Source organism: Saimiri boliviensis, chromosome 2, assembly GCF_048565385.1.
Source record: "Saimiri boliviensis isolate mSaiBol1 chromosome 2, mSaiBol1.pri, whole genome shotgun sequence".
In the NCBI taxonomy this organism is placed as follows: Eukaryota; Metazoa; Chordata; class Mammalia; order Primates; family Cebidae; genus Saimiri; species Saimiri boliviensis.
Window position 1 is genome coordinate 12104949 of NC_133450.1, and position 14131 is coordinate 12119079.

Consider the following 14131-nt stretch of genomic DNA (forward strand, 5'->3'; position numbering starts at 1 on the left):
GGCTGTTACCTTGGTGAAAAACAGGAGTAAATAAATGATACCTGAAAACAGCTAACCTTCCCCAAAACCCCAAAGGCACTTCTTACTTAAACATTTGTAAGTGCAGGAATACCTACCTTTATAGCATTGACATATTCCTAAAATGAAATGTATGAATCAAACTGATGTAATTTGCTTGCCTTTTTCAAGATTCTATGAAAACTCATATTTGAAGAATCTTACAGTGAACACTTTGAAAGAGCAAAATATTGCCCCTAGAGCACCTTGTAAGTTATTTTTGTACATTAGTTTTAATTAGAGTAGGGCACAACCAGAAATCACTTTCAGCCTGGACTAGGTCATGGACTACCAACCTGCCCCCAACATCGAGTAGGAAAGGATGGTATCCCTTGATATCTACACGACTGGGGGGAGAGTGGATGCTTCAGAGGCACTGACTCTGGACCCCTCTGAGAGGTCACTGAGCCCACTCACTACCCACTATATAAGACTATAAGAGGCCAATTGACCCAGCAGCAAGAACAATGGTGGAGTTGTGGGCCAGGGAGCTGCTTTTCCGCTTCAGTGGGCCAACCTCCTAACCAGAGTAGTCTTGGTTCTTACCTTATCATGGTTTGTAGGATCAGCTTTTCAAAGGACTCTCTGAACTTCCCCTGTATCCTTCTAATGAATAAGTTTTAAGAAGCTTAAACCAAGTCAGGCTGGTTTCTGTTGCTGGTAATCATAAAAACCTCTACTAACTTATCTAAGCAACAGATAAAATGTATTAAGTGCCTACTATGTGTCAAGCACTATTCAAGTGCTTTGTACGTACTAATTAATTTGCACACAACCCTTTAGGTAGGTTCTATTTTCTCCACTTTCCGGAGGTTTGGAGAGGTTAAATGACTCACCCAAGGTTACACAATAAGCAGCACAGTCACGATTTTAACCTTCAACTTTTATCCCCTGTGATGGAGTGAAAAACATGGCCCACCTTATTTCGTAGCTCCTCCCAACAAGAGATGGAGACTTCACTCTACTTTTTAAACCTTGGCTTAAACCATGTGACTTGCTTTAACCAACAGGACACGAACAAACTTGACATAAGCGGAGGCTTAAAAGGTACTTGAGTACTACAGTTTATCCCTTCATGCTACTAGAAGAAACCAGGGCTTCGGCCTCATAGAGGGTGGGGTAAGAGGACCTGCCAACCCACAGGAAAAGTAATAAACTGTGTAAAGTAATACACAGTTTGAGCAGTCTCTCATAGTATGTACTTTTTTTTTTTTTTTAATTTTAAACTACTAAGTTTTGGGAGCTTATTACATAGCAAATGGTAATTGAAATAATCCAGCCAGGCCTGGCAGCTCATGCCTGTAGTCTTAGCACTTTAGGAGGCTGAGGCAGGAGGATGGCTTCAGCCTAGGAGGGCAAGGCTGTAGTGAGCCATGATTGTACCACTGCACTCCAAGCGTGGACAACAGAGGGAGACCCTGTCTCAATAAGAAAACGAAAAAAAACCACTAAGCTATCTCCAGCAAATAAATATCAACAAGTAAGAACAAATAAAAATTTGAGGCAGAGAAAAGACCTCTTTACTCTTTCCCATTTTTCCCAAAGGACAGAAAAAGAGATGAAGTTGAAATTTCATCAGGGAAGAATATACTTAGGCCACAGGTAGAAATGGCCATGAGGAAGCCCATAGACAAGGACAGGGAGACTGCTCTCTCTCATTTCCACCTGAACTCAGGTTTCCAGAAATCATCCACTCACTGTGCTGCTTGCTCAGGAACTGCTTATGCACGAGTATCATTCCATAGTCCAGGCCTTAGAGTTAATTCTTCCAGGGCTTCTGGAGAAGACTTGTAAATAACAGGAGTCTGAAACGCTGAGCAGCCAGGCCAGCCCACACAGAAGTCCTTCTAGTGACTTCCCTTTCTTGGCTGTGGAAGTGGTAAACTCTCCACCAAAGACATCTGTTCAGAGACCCATCTGGCTCACAAAGCAGCTCTTCATGCCAAAGAGCAACAATTGATGAAGCCAGAAAAGAAAGCCCTAAGAAGGTGGGGGCAGCACTAGGCGGAAAAGAAAAGAAAGCTAGTTGTTCCAGGAATGTGCTGAAACCTCCCTCTCCCTGGAATGGAAATAAAGTTAGAGCTCTTCATTGAAAAACACAGGGCATGGTCCATAGTAGGTACATAGTAGAGAAAAACAAAAGACTAGAAAGAAACACTGTGTTAAGAGTAAGAGACATGGGTCCTTGGCCCAGTTTCACTGCTGACTGCTGTGTGTTCTGGCACAAGTTAATCATACATCCATCCATGTAACGGACCTTCAAGGAAGAACTGTTTTCTACATTCATTTTCAGGACTGAAGATATACACAGCAATCAGACATGTTCCCAGATTTGAAGAACTTACAGGTTAGTGAGAGACAAACATGTGAACTTCCTATTTTACACATATAGAAACCAAAGCTCAGGTTTTAATCTCTCTGGTTTTTAGTTTCCTTATATTTTATATAAAGAAATGGGGAAAGCAATTAGCATTTTTTAAAGCTTTCTATATGCAAAACACTCTGCCAGTTGCTTTCCATATGTAATTTCATTAATCTTCATAGCAACCCGAGTAGGCATGCGGACTCCATTTCACAAATGATGAGATGCCTTTACTCCACCAGACCCTCCTACAGCACTGACCTCACTTATCACTCCATAGAGCTAGACTGCATATGTCAATCGCACCCTAGAACACAACTCCGTGCTTAAGAAATGCTCATTCCTCTTCTTTCAATTAAATCCAAATAATGAACATATTAAAGTATTCTAACATGGAACTCAGAAGCCTTAAAAAGCCACAGATTAAGGACTATAAACTGCTGGAAAAAAACTGTTCCCCCTCAAACCAATCACTACCTCTTACTGATACTTTCTTGTCAGTAGAAAGAGGACAAGATGGCAGCCAGTACAATTAGAAAGCAGATGGCTTTCTACAGTTACCTTTTTTTTTCCCCTTGAGATGGAGTTCCTCTCTTGTTGCCCAGGCTGGAGTGCAATGGTGTGATCTCGGCTCACTGCAACCTCCACCTCCCAGGTTCAAGCAATTCTTGTGCCTCAGCCTCCCAAGCAGCTGGGATAACAGGTGCGCACCACCATGCCCGGCTAATTTTTGTATTTTTTAGTAGAAACAGGGTTTCACCATGTTGGCCAGGCTGGTCTTGAACTCCTGACCTCAGGGGATCCACCTGCCTTGCCCTCATAAAATGCTGGGATTATAGGCATAAGTATGTCTTTTTTTTTTTTTTTCTTTTTGAAAGGCAGTCTCACTGTCGCCCAGGCTGGAGTTCAGTGATGCCATCTTGGCTTACTGCAACCTCCACTTCCCAGGTTCAAGCGGCTCTCCTGCCTCAACCTCCAGAGTAGCTGGGACTACAGGCAGGTTCCACCATGCCCAGCTAATTTTTTATTTTTTGTTTTTTAGTGGAGACAGGGTTTCACCATGTTGGCCAGGCAGGTCTCAAACTCCTGACCTCAGGTGATCTGCCTGACCTGGCCTCCCAAAGTGTCAGATTACAGGCGTGAGCCACTGCACCCAGCCATATGTACTTTTTTGTACAAGGCTTCTTTCACTCAGCATGTTTTTGAGATTCATCGAAGTTGTATGTATCAGTAGTTTGTTTTTATTGCTGTGTTGTACTCCATTGTTTGAATATATCAGAATGTACCCACTCACCTGGTAATATTTTTGTTGCTTCTGATTTTGGACAATTATAAATAAAGCTGCTATGAACATTTGTGTAACAAGTCCTTGCATGAACAAATCTTTTCATTTATCTTAGGTAAATGCCAAGGAGTGTGGTTGATGGTGGTATAGTTTAATTTTAAAATAAATTTTAATACCCGTTTTCCAAAGTGGTTGTCCTCTCTCTGAATGTTTTTAAGAATTTCTATTTATCACTGGTTTTCAGCAACTTGTCTTACAGTTTTACTGATATGTAATTTTCACACAGTAAGCTCCATACACTTAAGTGTACCATTTAATATGTGTGTGTGTGTGTGTGTGTGTGTGTGTAAAAGCATCACCCCAATCAAGATAATAAACATGTCTCTCTGCTCAAAAGCTTCCTCTTGCTCCTCTGTAATTCCTCCCTTTCTCTCCTGCCCTCAGTAGCTGGCAACCACTGACTTGCATTTTGTCCCAACAGATAAGTCTGCAGTTTCTAGAATTTTACATAAATGGAATCATGTGTATCTTCTTATGTCTGATTTCTTTTATTCAGCATAATTCTCTTTAGATTCATCCATGTCTTGTTGCATCTATCAATGGTTTCTTCTTTCTCCTTCTAAGTAATATGCCAAAAGTATGGAAATACCGTAATTTGTTTATCCATTCAATTGTTAGTGGATATCTGGAATAGTTCTAGTTTTTGGCTATTACAAATAAAACTACTATGTACATGTATGTACAAGTCTCTGAATGGACATATTCTTTCATTTCTTTAGGGCAAATTCTAGAGGTGAAATGGACAAATGTATAATCAGTATATGCTTAACATCTTATGAAACTGATAAACTGTTTTCCAACATGATTACACCATTTTACATTCCTACCAGCAGTGTAAAGTGTCCTAAAGTTCTCTAGTAAATTGTTCAAATCTTTTACCTGTTTGTATTGAGTTGTTTCTTTTTACTAAATTATAAGAGGTCTTCATTAAATATTCTACATAAAGCCCTTTGTCAGATACATATTTTGCCAGTACTATCTCTTGGTCTGTGGCTTGTCTTTCCATTTCTGTCAGTGTCTTTCCACCAAACCCCACCCCTAACAGACAAGGTCTTGCTCTGTCCTCCAGGGTGGAGTGAAAGATTATGGCTCACTGCAACCTCGACCTCCTGGGCTCAAGCAACCCTTCTATCCCAGCCTCCCAAGTAGGTGAGACCACAGGTGCACACCACCAGGCCCAGCTAATTGTTTTCTGTTTCTAGGAGAGATGATATCTTGTAATACTGCCAAAGCAACCCTCCTGCCTCAGCCTCCCAAAGTGCTGATATTACAGGTATGAGCTACCACATAATGCAGCCCTGTCAGTGTCTTCTGAAAAGCAAGTATTTTGGATTTAGATGAAGTTCAATTGGATTTTTTTCTACCCAGGACATGCCTTCTGTCTCCCATTTAAAAACTGCCAAAACATGGGTCACTGAGATGGTCTCCAATGCTTTCCTCTAGAAGTTTTTATAGCTTTAGCTCTTACAGTTAGACTGATGATCTACAGTGAGTTAACTTTTGAATGTGGTGTGAGGTAATAGGTAATAGTCAAGGTTCATCTTTGTGCATATGCATATCTAACTGTTCCAGCATCATGTGTTACAAAGATGATCTTTCCCCTATTGAACTACCTTGGAGTTTTATCTGACAAAAGTCGAACAACTATCCAGTATATGTCTAATTCTGAACTCTTCATTCTGTTCTATTAACCTATTATGTTTGTCCTTACACAAGTACAACACTCTATAACTACAGCTTTATAATAATTTGTTTTTTTTAAGAGACAGGGTGCTGGGCGAGGTGGCTCATGCCTGTAATCTGAACACTTTGGGAGGCCAAGGTGGGTGGATCACCTGAGGTCAGGAGTTCAAGACCAGCCTGGCCATCATGGTGAAACCCCGTCTTTGTAAAAAAATAAAATAAAAATTTTTAAATTTTTTAAAACAGAAAAAAAAAAAGAGACAGGGTCTCCCTACGCTGCCCAGACTGGAGTGCAGTAGCTATTCATAAGTGTGATCCCACTACTGATCAGCACTGGAGTGACCTATTCCATTTCCCACCTGGGTCAGTTCACCCGTTCTTAGGCAATCTAGTTGTTACCTGCTCATGGGAGGTCACCACACTGATGCTGAACTTAGTTCAAAAACCCAGCTGGCATTAGCACACCACTGTCCAGAACTCCTGGGCTCAAGCGATCCTCTCGCCAACCTCCCAAGGAGCTGGGACTGCAGGTGCGTACCACCATACCTAGCTATAATAGATCTTAAAATCAGGTTGTCTAACTCCTCAGCTTTTTCTTTTCTCAATCAATGTTGTCTTAGCTATTCCAGGACCTTTGCATTTCCATGTAAATTTTAGACCTAATTTGTTAATGTGACAAAAAAGGTTGCTCAGATTTTCAATGATGGCTTTAAATCTACAGATCAATTAATTAAAGCAAAACTGTTACCTTAACAATACAAGTCTTCTGATCATTAACACATTTATTCATGCCTTCTTTAAATTCTTACATTTATTTAGGTCTTCTTTATTCTCAGGAATGTTTTGTGGGTTTTGGTATTAAGGTTTAGATATGTTTTGTCAAATGTATCTCTAAGTATTTCATATTTTTTGGTATTATGGTTAGTAATATTTTTTCCCAACAATTCCCGGTTGTATACTGCTAGCATAGCCCCTCCTTTTCCTGAGACTCCAGTTACTTGTATGTTCATTGGCGTGACACTGTCCTACCTGACTCTGAAATTGGCCCATAGGTCTCATACTTTTCTTTGCCCTTTCCCCTAGACTCCAATTACGGTTACCTTAGACCACTTGAATCTTGTGCCACAGGTCTCTGAGGTTCTGCTCTTTATCTCTTTCTAGTTTTATTGGACAGCTTTTAAAAACTTTTCCCTGGAGTTAGTTTAACTTGGTAACTAAGGTGACCCTTCTGGGGTCTCTACTGAGTTTCAATTATGTTCAATTATAGCTTTCCATTTTGAATGGTTGGAACTTGAACTTCTCACAGCCTTGTGTAAACTCAGAATTGTTCAGCTTATAGCTCTTGGGTAGTTTTTTGTCCAGTCTGATAGATTTTCACCCTATACATGTGCAGATCAGTATTCACCAACAGACTCAAGAGGATTTATACACCAGATGTGGTGGCTCACACCTGTAATCCCAGTACTTTGGGAGGCTGAGGCAGGACTGCTTAAGCTCAGGAATTTGAGGCCAGCCTGGGCAACAGAGCCAGACTCCTTCTCTACAAAAAAAAAAAATTTTAAATTAGCCAGGTATGGTGGTACACACCTGTAGTCCCACCTACTTGGGAGGCTGAGGTGGGAGGATTGCTTGAGCCCAGGAGGTCAAGGTTGCAATGCGCTGAGATTGAGCCACTGTATTCCAGTCTAGGTAACAGAGCAAGCTCCCATCTCAAAAAAGGCAGGAGTGGAATTTATAAAGTACTTCCAGGCCGAAAGCTGAAGCAATCATAGGGCTTACCATTTCTGCACTGCTGCTGTTGTTGTTGTTTAGAGAAGTCCCGCTCCTGTCATCCAGGCTAGAGTGCAATGGCACTATCTCGGCTCACTGCAACCTCCGCCTCCCAGGTTCAAGCGATTCTCCTGCCTCAGTCTCCCAAGTAGCTGGGATTACAGGTGCCAGCCATCACACATGGCCAATTTTTGTATTTTTAGTAGAGACAGGGTTTTGCCATGTTTTCCAGGCTGGACTCGAACTCCTGACCTCATAATCTGCCCACCTCAGCCTTCCAAAGTGCTGGAATTACAGGCGTGAGCCACTGCACCTGGCCTACCACTTCTGTTTTTTATCTCTCATTGATTAGTCCTGCATTATGTATTGTTCAGAGTTTGATTACAACTGTTTGATGTATGTTTTCCAGTTTTATAGCTGTTTATAGTAAGAGGACAAGTCCTTCAGCAGTAACTCCTAAAAGTTTCAGAAGTGGAAGTCTAGTTTTCATTTTAAATGTTAGCTCTGAGTTTCTTCTGCTCTCATCAGAACAGTCTCTAGTTCTTAGCACTGCAGTTTGATGGCCCAGGTTGAAATTAATAGATGCACAAAACTGAACCATATGTACAAGCTGTAAGCTGGCCATGCAAATTTTAACTACAAGTCTGCCATGGACAAAAATCTTTCAATATTTTGAGAAATTTTCCCTGGAGCGAGAGGGAACACTTGTACAACATTCTTCTTTGTGTTTCATTTTCTATTTCTTTTCTCCCCACAAATCCTACTAGGGACAAGCTGCCAATACTCCTCTTTCTAGACAGTCCACCTAGCTACTCACTCTACCCCTAATGCAATGCTTCCCAAAGTGCGGATGTGGACCACAGCAACCAGCACTTACTTAAAACCTAGTGTCTAGCACATCATACAACATGGATGAAGCTTGAGGACATTGTTCTAACAAGCCAGTCCCTGAAGGACAAATACTACCTAATTCCATTCATATGAGGTACCTAGAGTAGTCAAACTCATAGACACAGAAAGCAGATTAGTGATTTCCAAGAGCTGGGCAAAGGAGGAAATAATGGTTTTTTGTTTTTTTTTTTTTTTTTTTGGAGACAGTTTCATTCTTGTTACCCAGGCTGGAGTGCAATGGCGCGATCTCGGCTCACCGCAACCTCCGCCTCCTGGGTTCAAGCAATTCTCCTGCCTCAGCCTCCTGAGTAGCTGGGATTACAGGCACGCACCACCATGCCCAGCTAATTTTTTTGTATTTTTAGTAGAGACGGGGTTTCACCATGTTGACCAGGATGGTCTCGATCTCTTGACCTCGTGATCCACCCGCCTTGGCCTCCCAAAGTGCTGGGATTACAGGCTTGAGCCACCGCGCCCGGCCCGAGACGAAGTCTTGCTCTATGGCCCAGGCTGGAGTGCAGTGGCACGATCTCAGCTCACTGGAACCTCCACCTCCCAGGTTCAAGTGATTCTCGTGCCTCAGCCTCCCAAGTACCTGGGATTACAGGCATGTGCCACCATGCCCAGCTAACTCTTGTATTTTTGGTAGAAACGGGGGTTTCACCATGTTGGCCAGGCTGATCTTGAACTCCTGATCTTGGGTGATCTGCCCACCTCAACCTCCCAAAGTCCTGGGATTACAGATGTGAGCCACCACACACAGTGAGACTTGTTAAATGAGTAGCGCTTGAGGTCTGCAAGATGAAAAAAGTTCTGGAGATGGACGGTGGTGATGGTTGCACAACAATGTGAATGTACTTAATGCCTCTAAACTATACACTGAAAACTTGAGAAAATGGTAAATTTTATATATATTTTACAATTAAAAATTTTTAATGATATTTCTTTTTTGTTTTTTGAGACAAGAGTCTTTTTCGCCCTGGCTGAAGTACAATGGTGTGATCTCGGCTCACTGCAACCCTCTGCGTCCAGGGTTCAAAAATTCTCCTGCCTCAGCCTTCCGAGTAGCTGGCATTACAGGCATGTGCCACCACATCCAGCTAATTTTTAGTAGAAACAGGTTTTCACCATGTTAGCCAGGCTGGTCTCGAATTCCTGGCTTCCGCCTTAGCCTCCCAAAGTGCAGGGATTACAGGCCTGAGCCACCACGCCAGGCGTGTGTGTGTGTGCTGGGGGGTGGGGGCTTTTGGGGATATGCACAATCTAGTCAAGTGTGTGTGTGTGGGGGGGGCTTTGGGGATATGCACAATCTAGTCTAGTGTGTGTCTTTGGGGATATGCACAACCTAGTCCAGTGGACAGTGACGCTGGAGACAGGCTTTGGGGATATGCACAATCTAGTCCAGTGGACAGTGATGTTGGATACTGGGTAACTAAGTTCTGGCTGAGGCTCTTAGCTGGGCTTTCTGAGTAACTATGACTATGTCCATCACGGCCACAGGCAACAGATGTAGCAAGACCAAAAAGAAGGTGGAAGTTGCTGCCCCAGCCACCAAACTAAACAAAGATTTAAAAGATTTAACATGTTATTGAAGGCTTTTACACGAAAACAAAACATACAAAAAAGATGAAGCAGCAACTTTGGGATTATAGCTAAAATTCAAAACACAACAACCAGCAAATAACTTCTTACCTCTGTGCATGATCTTGTGCTTCTCCCGCAGATATGTCAGGCCCTTAATTACCTAGAGGAAAGGGAATGTAAAGGAAGGGAAATAAAATACTGGTGATTAGAAAAATACTCCATCTCTCTATTTTAAATACTCCAGAAAATATTTCATTTATCATTATCACAAAGTTGCCTTTCTCTCTAATTTTTTTTCAGATGGAGTTTCACTCCAGTCTGGAGTGAAACTATTTCCCAGTCTGGAGTGCAATGGTACAATCTTGGCTCACCGCAACCTCTGCCTGCCGGGTTCGAGCGATTATCCTGCCTTACCCTCTCAAGGAGCTGGGATTACAGGCATGTACCACCATACCCAACTAGTTTTGTGTTTTTAGTAGAGACAGAGATTCTGCATGTTGGTCAGACTGGTCTCGAACTCCCGACCTCAGGTGGTCCACTACAGGTGTGCATCACCATGCCCAGCTATTTTTATTTTTTTGTAGAAGTGAGGTTTCATCATGTTGCCTAGGCTGGTATTGAACTTCTGGACATAAACAATCCTTCCAACTCAACCTCCCAAAGTGCTGGGATTACAAGTGTCAGACACCACACCTGGCCTTGGAGTTTGTTTTCTTTTTTTTGAGACACAGTCTCACCCCGGCTGGAGTGCAGTGGCGGGATCTCAGCTCACTGCAACCTCTGCCTCCCAGGTTTGAGTAATTTTCCCTGCCTTAGCCTCCTGAGTACCTGGGATTATAGGCACCAGCCACCAAGCTCAACTAAATTTTTTTTTTTTTTTTTTTGAGACGGAGTTTCGCTCTTGTTACCCAGGCTGGAGTGCAATGGTGCGATCTCGGCTCACCGCAACCTTCGCCTCGCGGGTTCAGGCAATTCTCCTGCCTCAGCCTCCTAAGTAGCTGGGATTACAGGCACGCGCCACCATGCCCAGCTAATTTTTTGCACCTTTAGTAGAGATGGGGTTTCACAATATTGACCAGGATGGTCTCGATCTCTTGACCTCATGATCCACCCGCCTCGGCCTCCCAAAGTGCTGGGATTACAGGCTGGAGCCACCGCGCCCGGCCCAATTTGTGTATTTTTAGTAGAGACAGGGTTTCACCATGTTGGCCAAGCTGCTCTCAAACTCCTAAACTTAGGTGACCTACCCGCCTCAGCCTACCAAAGTGCTGGGATTACAGGAGTGAGCCACTGCACCCAGGCCTAGAGTATTATTTTTAAGTAAAACTATTATTACAAGTTTAAACAACTTGAATTCATGTTTCTCTAAGTCTGTACTCTGAAAAAGCAGCTTTCTAATACCACAAACAAATGGGACTTTTCTTGGATGCCTTGTGCTATTTTTTATTTATTTATTTTGAGACAGGGTCCCACTCTTATCACCCAGGCTGAAGTAAAGTGGCTCCATCACAGCTCACTGCAGCCTTGAACACCAAGGCTCAAGCGATACTCCCGCCTTAGCTTCCCAAGGAGCTGGGCCCAGAGGTGTGCACCACATGACCAGCTAATTTGTGTATTTTTGGTAGAGATGAGTTCTTGCTATGCTTCCCAGGCTGGTCTCTAACTCCTGGGCTCAAACAATCCTTCTGCCTCAGCCTCACAAAGTGCTTGGATTACAGGTGCAAGTCACTATACCTCACCCCTGTTTTTCAAGACACACAGATTTTAATGCAAAGAAAGCCACTTTTCTCTTTCTAATGTGAGAAAGACAACAGTGTATCTAGACTCCAGACAGGGAACAGTCTAGTGAGAAAATGTCACTTTTCTTATACACTTTCCCCTCACTGACTTCCCATCTTCCTCCTTTGTCCATTTCCTACTAATTCATAACTTACCAATGACAAACTTAGAAGAAAAACTTCATAATATACTTACAGCAATGCTAACTTTTCCTAAAATTTGTTCAGGAATTCTTCCAGCTTTCTTCAGAACTTGATCCAGGGAACCCCCATCCTAACAACAAGAATACCAGACCAGTTAGTGACAATGTTTCTTTTGTTTGAGACAGAGTCTCACTGTCGCCCAGGTCAGAGTGCAGTGGTAGATCTCTGCTCACTACAACCTCTGCCGCCCGGGTTTAAGCAATTCTCCTGCCTCAGCCTCCTGAGTAGCTGGGATTACAGGCACCCACCACCACATCCAGCTAATTTTTGTAGTTTCAGTAGAGACGGGATTTCACCATCTTGGCCAGGCTAGTCTGAAACTCCTGACCTCGTGATCCACCCATCTCGGCCTCCCAAAGTGCTGAGATTACAGGCGTGAGCCATTGCACCCGGCTGAAAGTGAATCTTTTTTTTTTTTTTTTTTTTTTTTTTTTTTTGAGACAGAGTCTCACTCTGTCACCAGGCGCCAGGCTGGAGTGCAGTGGCGCGACCTCGGCTCATTGCAACCTCCGCCTCCTGGGTTCAAGCAATTCTCCTGCCTCAGCTTCCCGAGTAGCTGGGACCACAGGCGCGTGCCACCACAGCCAGCTAATTTTTTGTATTTTTAGTAGAGACGGGGTTTCACCATTTTGACCAGGATGGTCTCGATCTCTTGACCTCATGATCCACCCGCCTCGGCCTCCCAAAGTGCTGGGATTACAGGTTTGAGCCACCGCGCCCGGCCGAAAGTGAATCTTTAAACCTCATAAGGAAAGTGAATATCAGGCAAATCTTCCTTGAAGGTTAAGGGTAAGCAACCATTGGTTTATTTCAGACATCAAATGATATGAATGCAAACCACTATGGGAAGTGTCAAATAGCAATTCTAATCCCATTAATAACATTAGATTACTAATTCAGTAGTCACAAAAAGGCCTGATTAGCACGGAATGACAATATAGTGGTTTGGGGCACAGCTCCAGAAGCAAACTATAAATCTGAATTCCAACTCTATCGCTTACTATCTAGGGGAACTTGACCAAGTAACTGAACCTGCAAAATGAGGATAATCACTAGGCTATTATAATAATCATAGGGTTATTATAAGGATTAAACAAGCTAATAGGTATACAGTACTGAGAACAACATATGGCACATAGTAAGTGCTCAACAAATGCTGGCCATTTTATCACTATCACAAGGTACATTTGATATTATGCTAACAAATCATAATTATCAATCCAAAGAAAAATGTCACAGAAAGCAATAATTCACTCCACAAATCCTACAAAGCACCACAGACTGTGTTAGCTTCTATGGGGGTCATATATATGAAAAACAGCTGGTTCCTGCCCTCAATACATTTACTAATAGGGGAAATGAACAACTCTCAATAAAATGTAACTGTGGCATTATACATATGCATGCGTGTGTGTGTGTGTGTGTGTGTGTGTGTGTGTGTGTGTGTTAGTTTTCTTTTTTCTTTTTTTTCTTGAGACAGAGTCTCATTCTGTTGCTCAGGCTGGAGTGTAGTGGCATGATCTTGACTCACTGCAACTTCTGCCTCCCAGGTTCAAGTGATTCGACTTTTTTATTATGGATCTCAAGACCTTCCCCTGAGAGGATCCATCCCTATACACTGGGGGAAGGACTGCTGACCTCATGAAGCTGCCATAAAAACCCAGAAGGCTGAGTTAAGAGAATTTCAGGATAGCTGAACACATGGAGGTTCCTGAAGGGTGGTGTACCCAGGGAAGGCATGGAAGCTTTGCACCTCAATCCCATACCTCGTCCTATGTGTCTCTTCGTTTGTATCCCTTGCATTGTCCTTTATAATAAACCAGTAAAATTGTTTCCCTAAGTTCTGTGTGCCAATCCAGCAAATTAACTGAACCCAAAGATGGGATCATGGCAGTCCCAACTTAAAGCCAGTCAGTCAGACGTTGGAGACCCAGACTTGCAACTGGTGGTGACGGAGTCTTGGGGACTGAACCCTGAACTCATGGGATCTGACATGATCTCCAGGTAGATAGTGTCAGAACTGAACAGGAGGACACCCAGCTGGTGTCTGCTTCTTGGAGTGTAGAGAAAATCCCTCCACACTTTTGGTGACAGAAATCTTCTGTGTTGATTGTTGCGGTGTGAGAGTAAAGGAAAAACACCATCTAAGAGTTTTTTCCAACATTACAAAGAAACCAGAAATGCATAAGAAAGTGATACAGACATGCAGAAGAAGGGAGAAGTAATTCTGACTTCACTTAAAAGATGGCATTTGAGGACAGGAGCAGTAGCTCACGCCTGCAATCCCAGCACTTTGGGAGGTGGATCACCTGAGGTCAGGAGTTCAAGACCAGCCTGACCAACATGGAGAAACCTCAGCTCCACTAAAACTATAAAATTAGCCAGGTGTGGTGGTACATGCCTGTAATCCCAGCTATTCGGCAGGGTGAGGCAGGAGAATCACTTGAACCTGAGAGG

The 14131-nt window shown here is 43.0% G+C and overlaps 1 protein-coding gene across 1 annotated transcript in view; it reads right to left on the reverse strand.

Moving 5' to 3' along the window:
* Positions 1-14131, reverse strand: part of MAP2K1 (mitogen-activated protein kinase kinase 1) — a 116710-nt gene that overhangs the window by 33997 nt on the left and 68582 nt on the right. The window contains exons 4-5 of the mRNA XM_003929701.4: positions 11667-11744; positions 9801-9852 (exon numbers count right to left, since the gene is read on the reverse strand). Of these exons, the coding sequence (XP_003929750.1) occupies positions 9801-9852; positions 11667-11744 (130 nt within the window). The remainder of the gene's footprint in view (positions 1-9800; positions 9853-11666; positions 11745-14131) is intronic.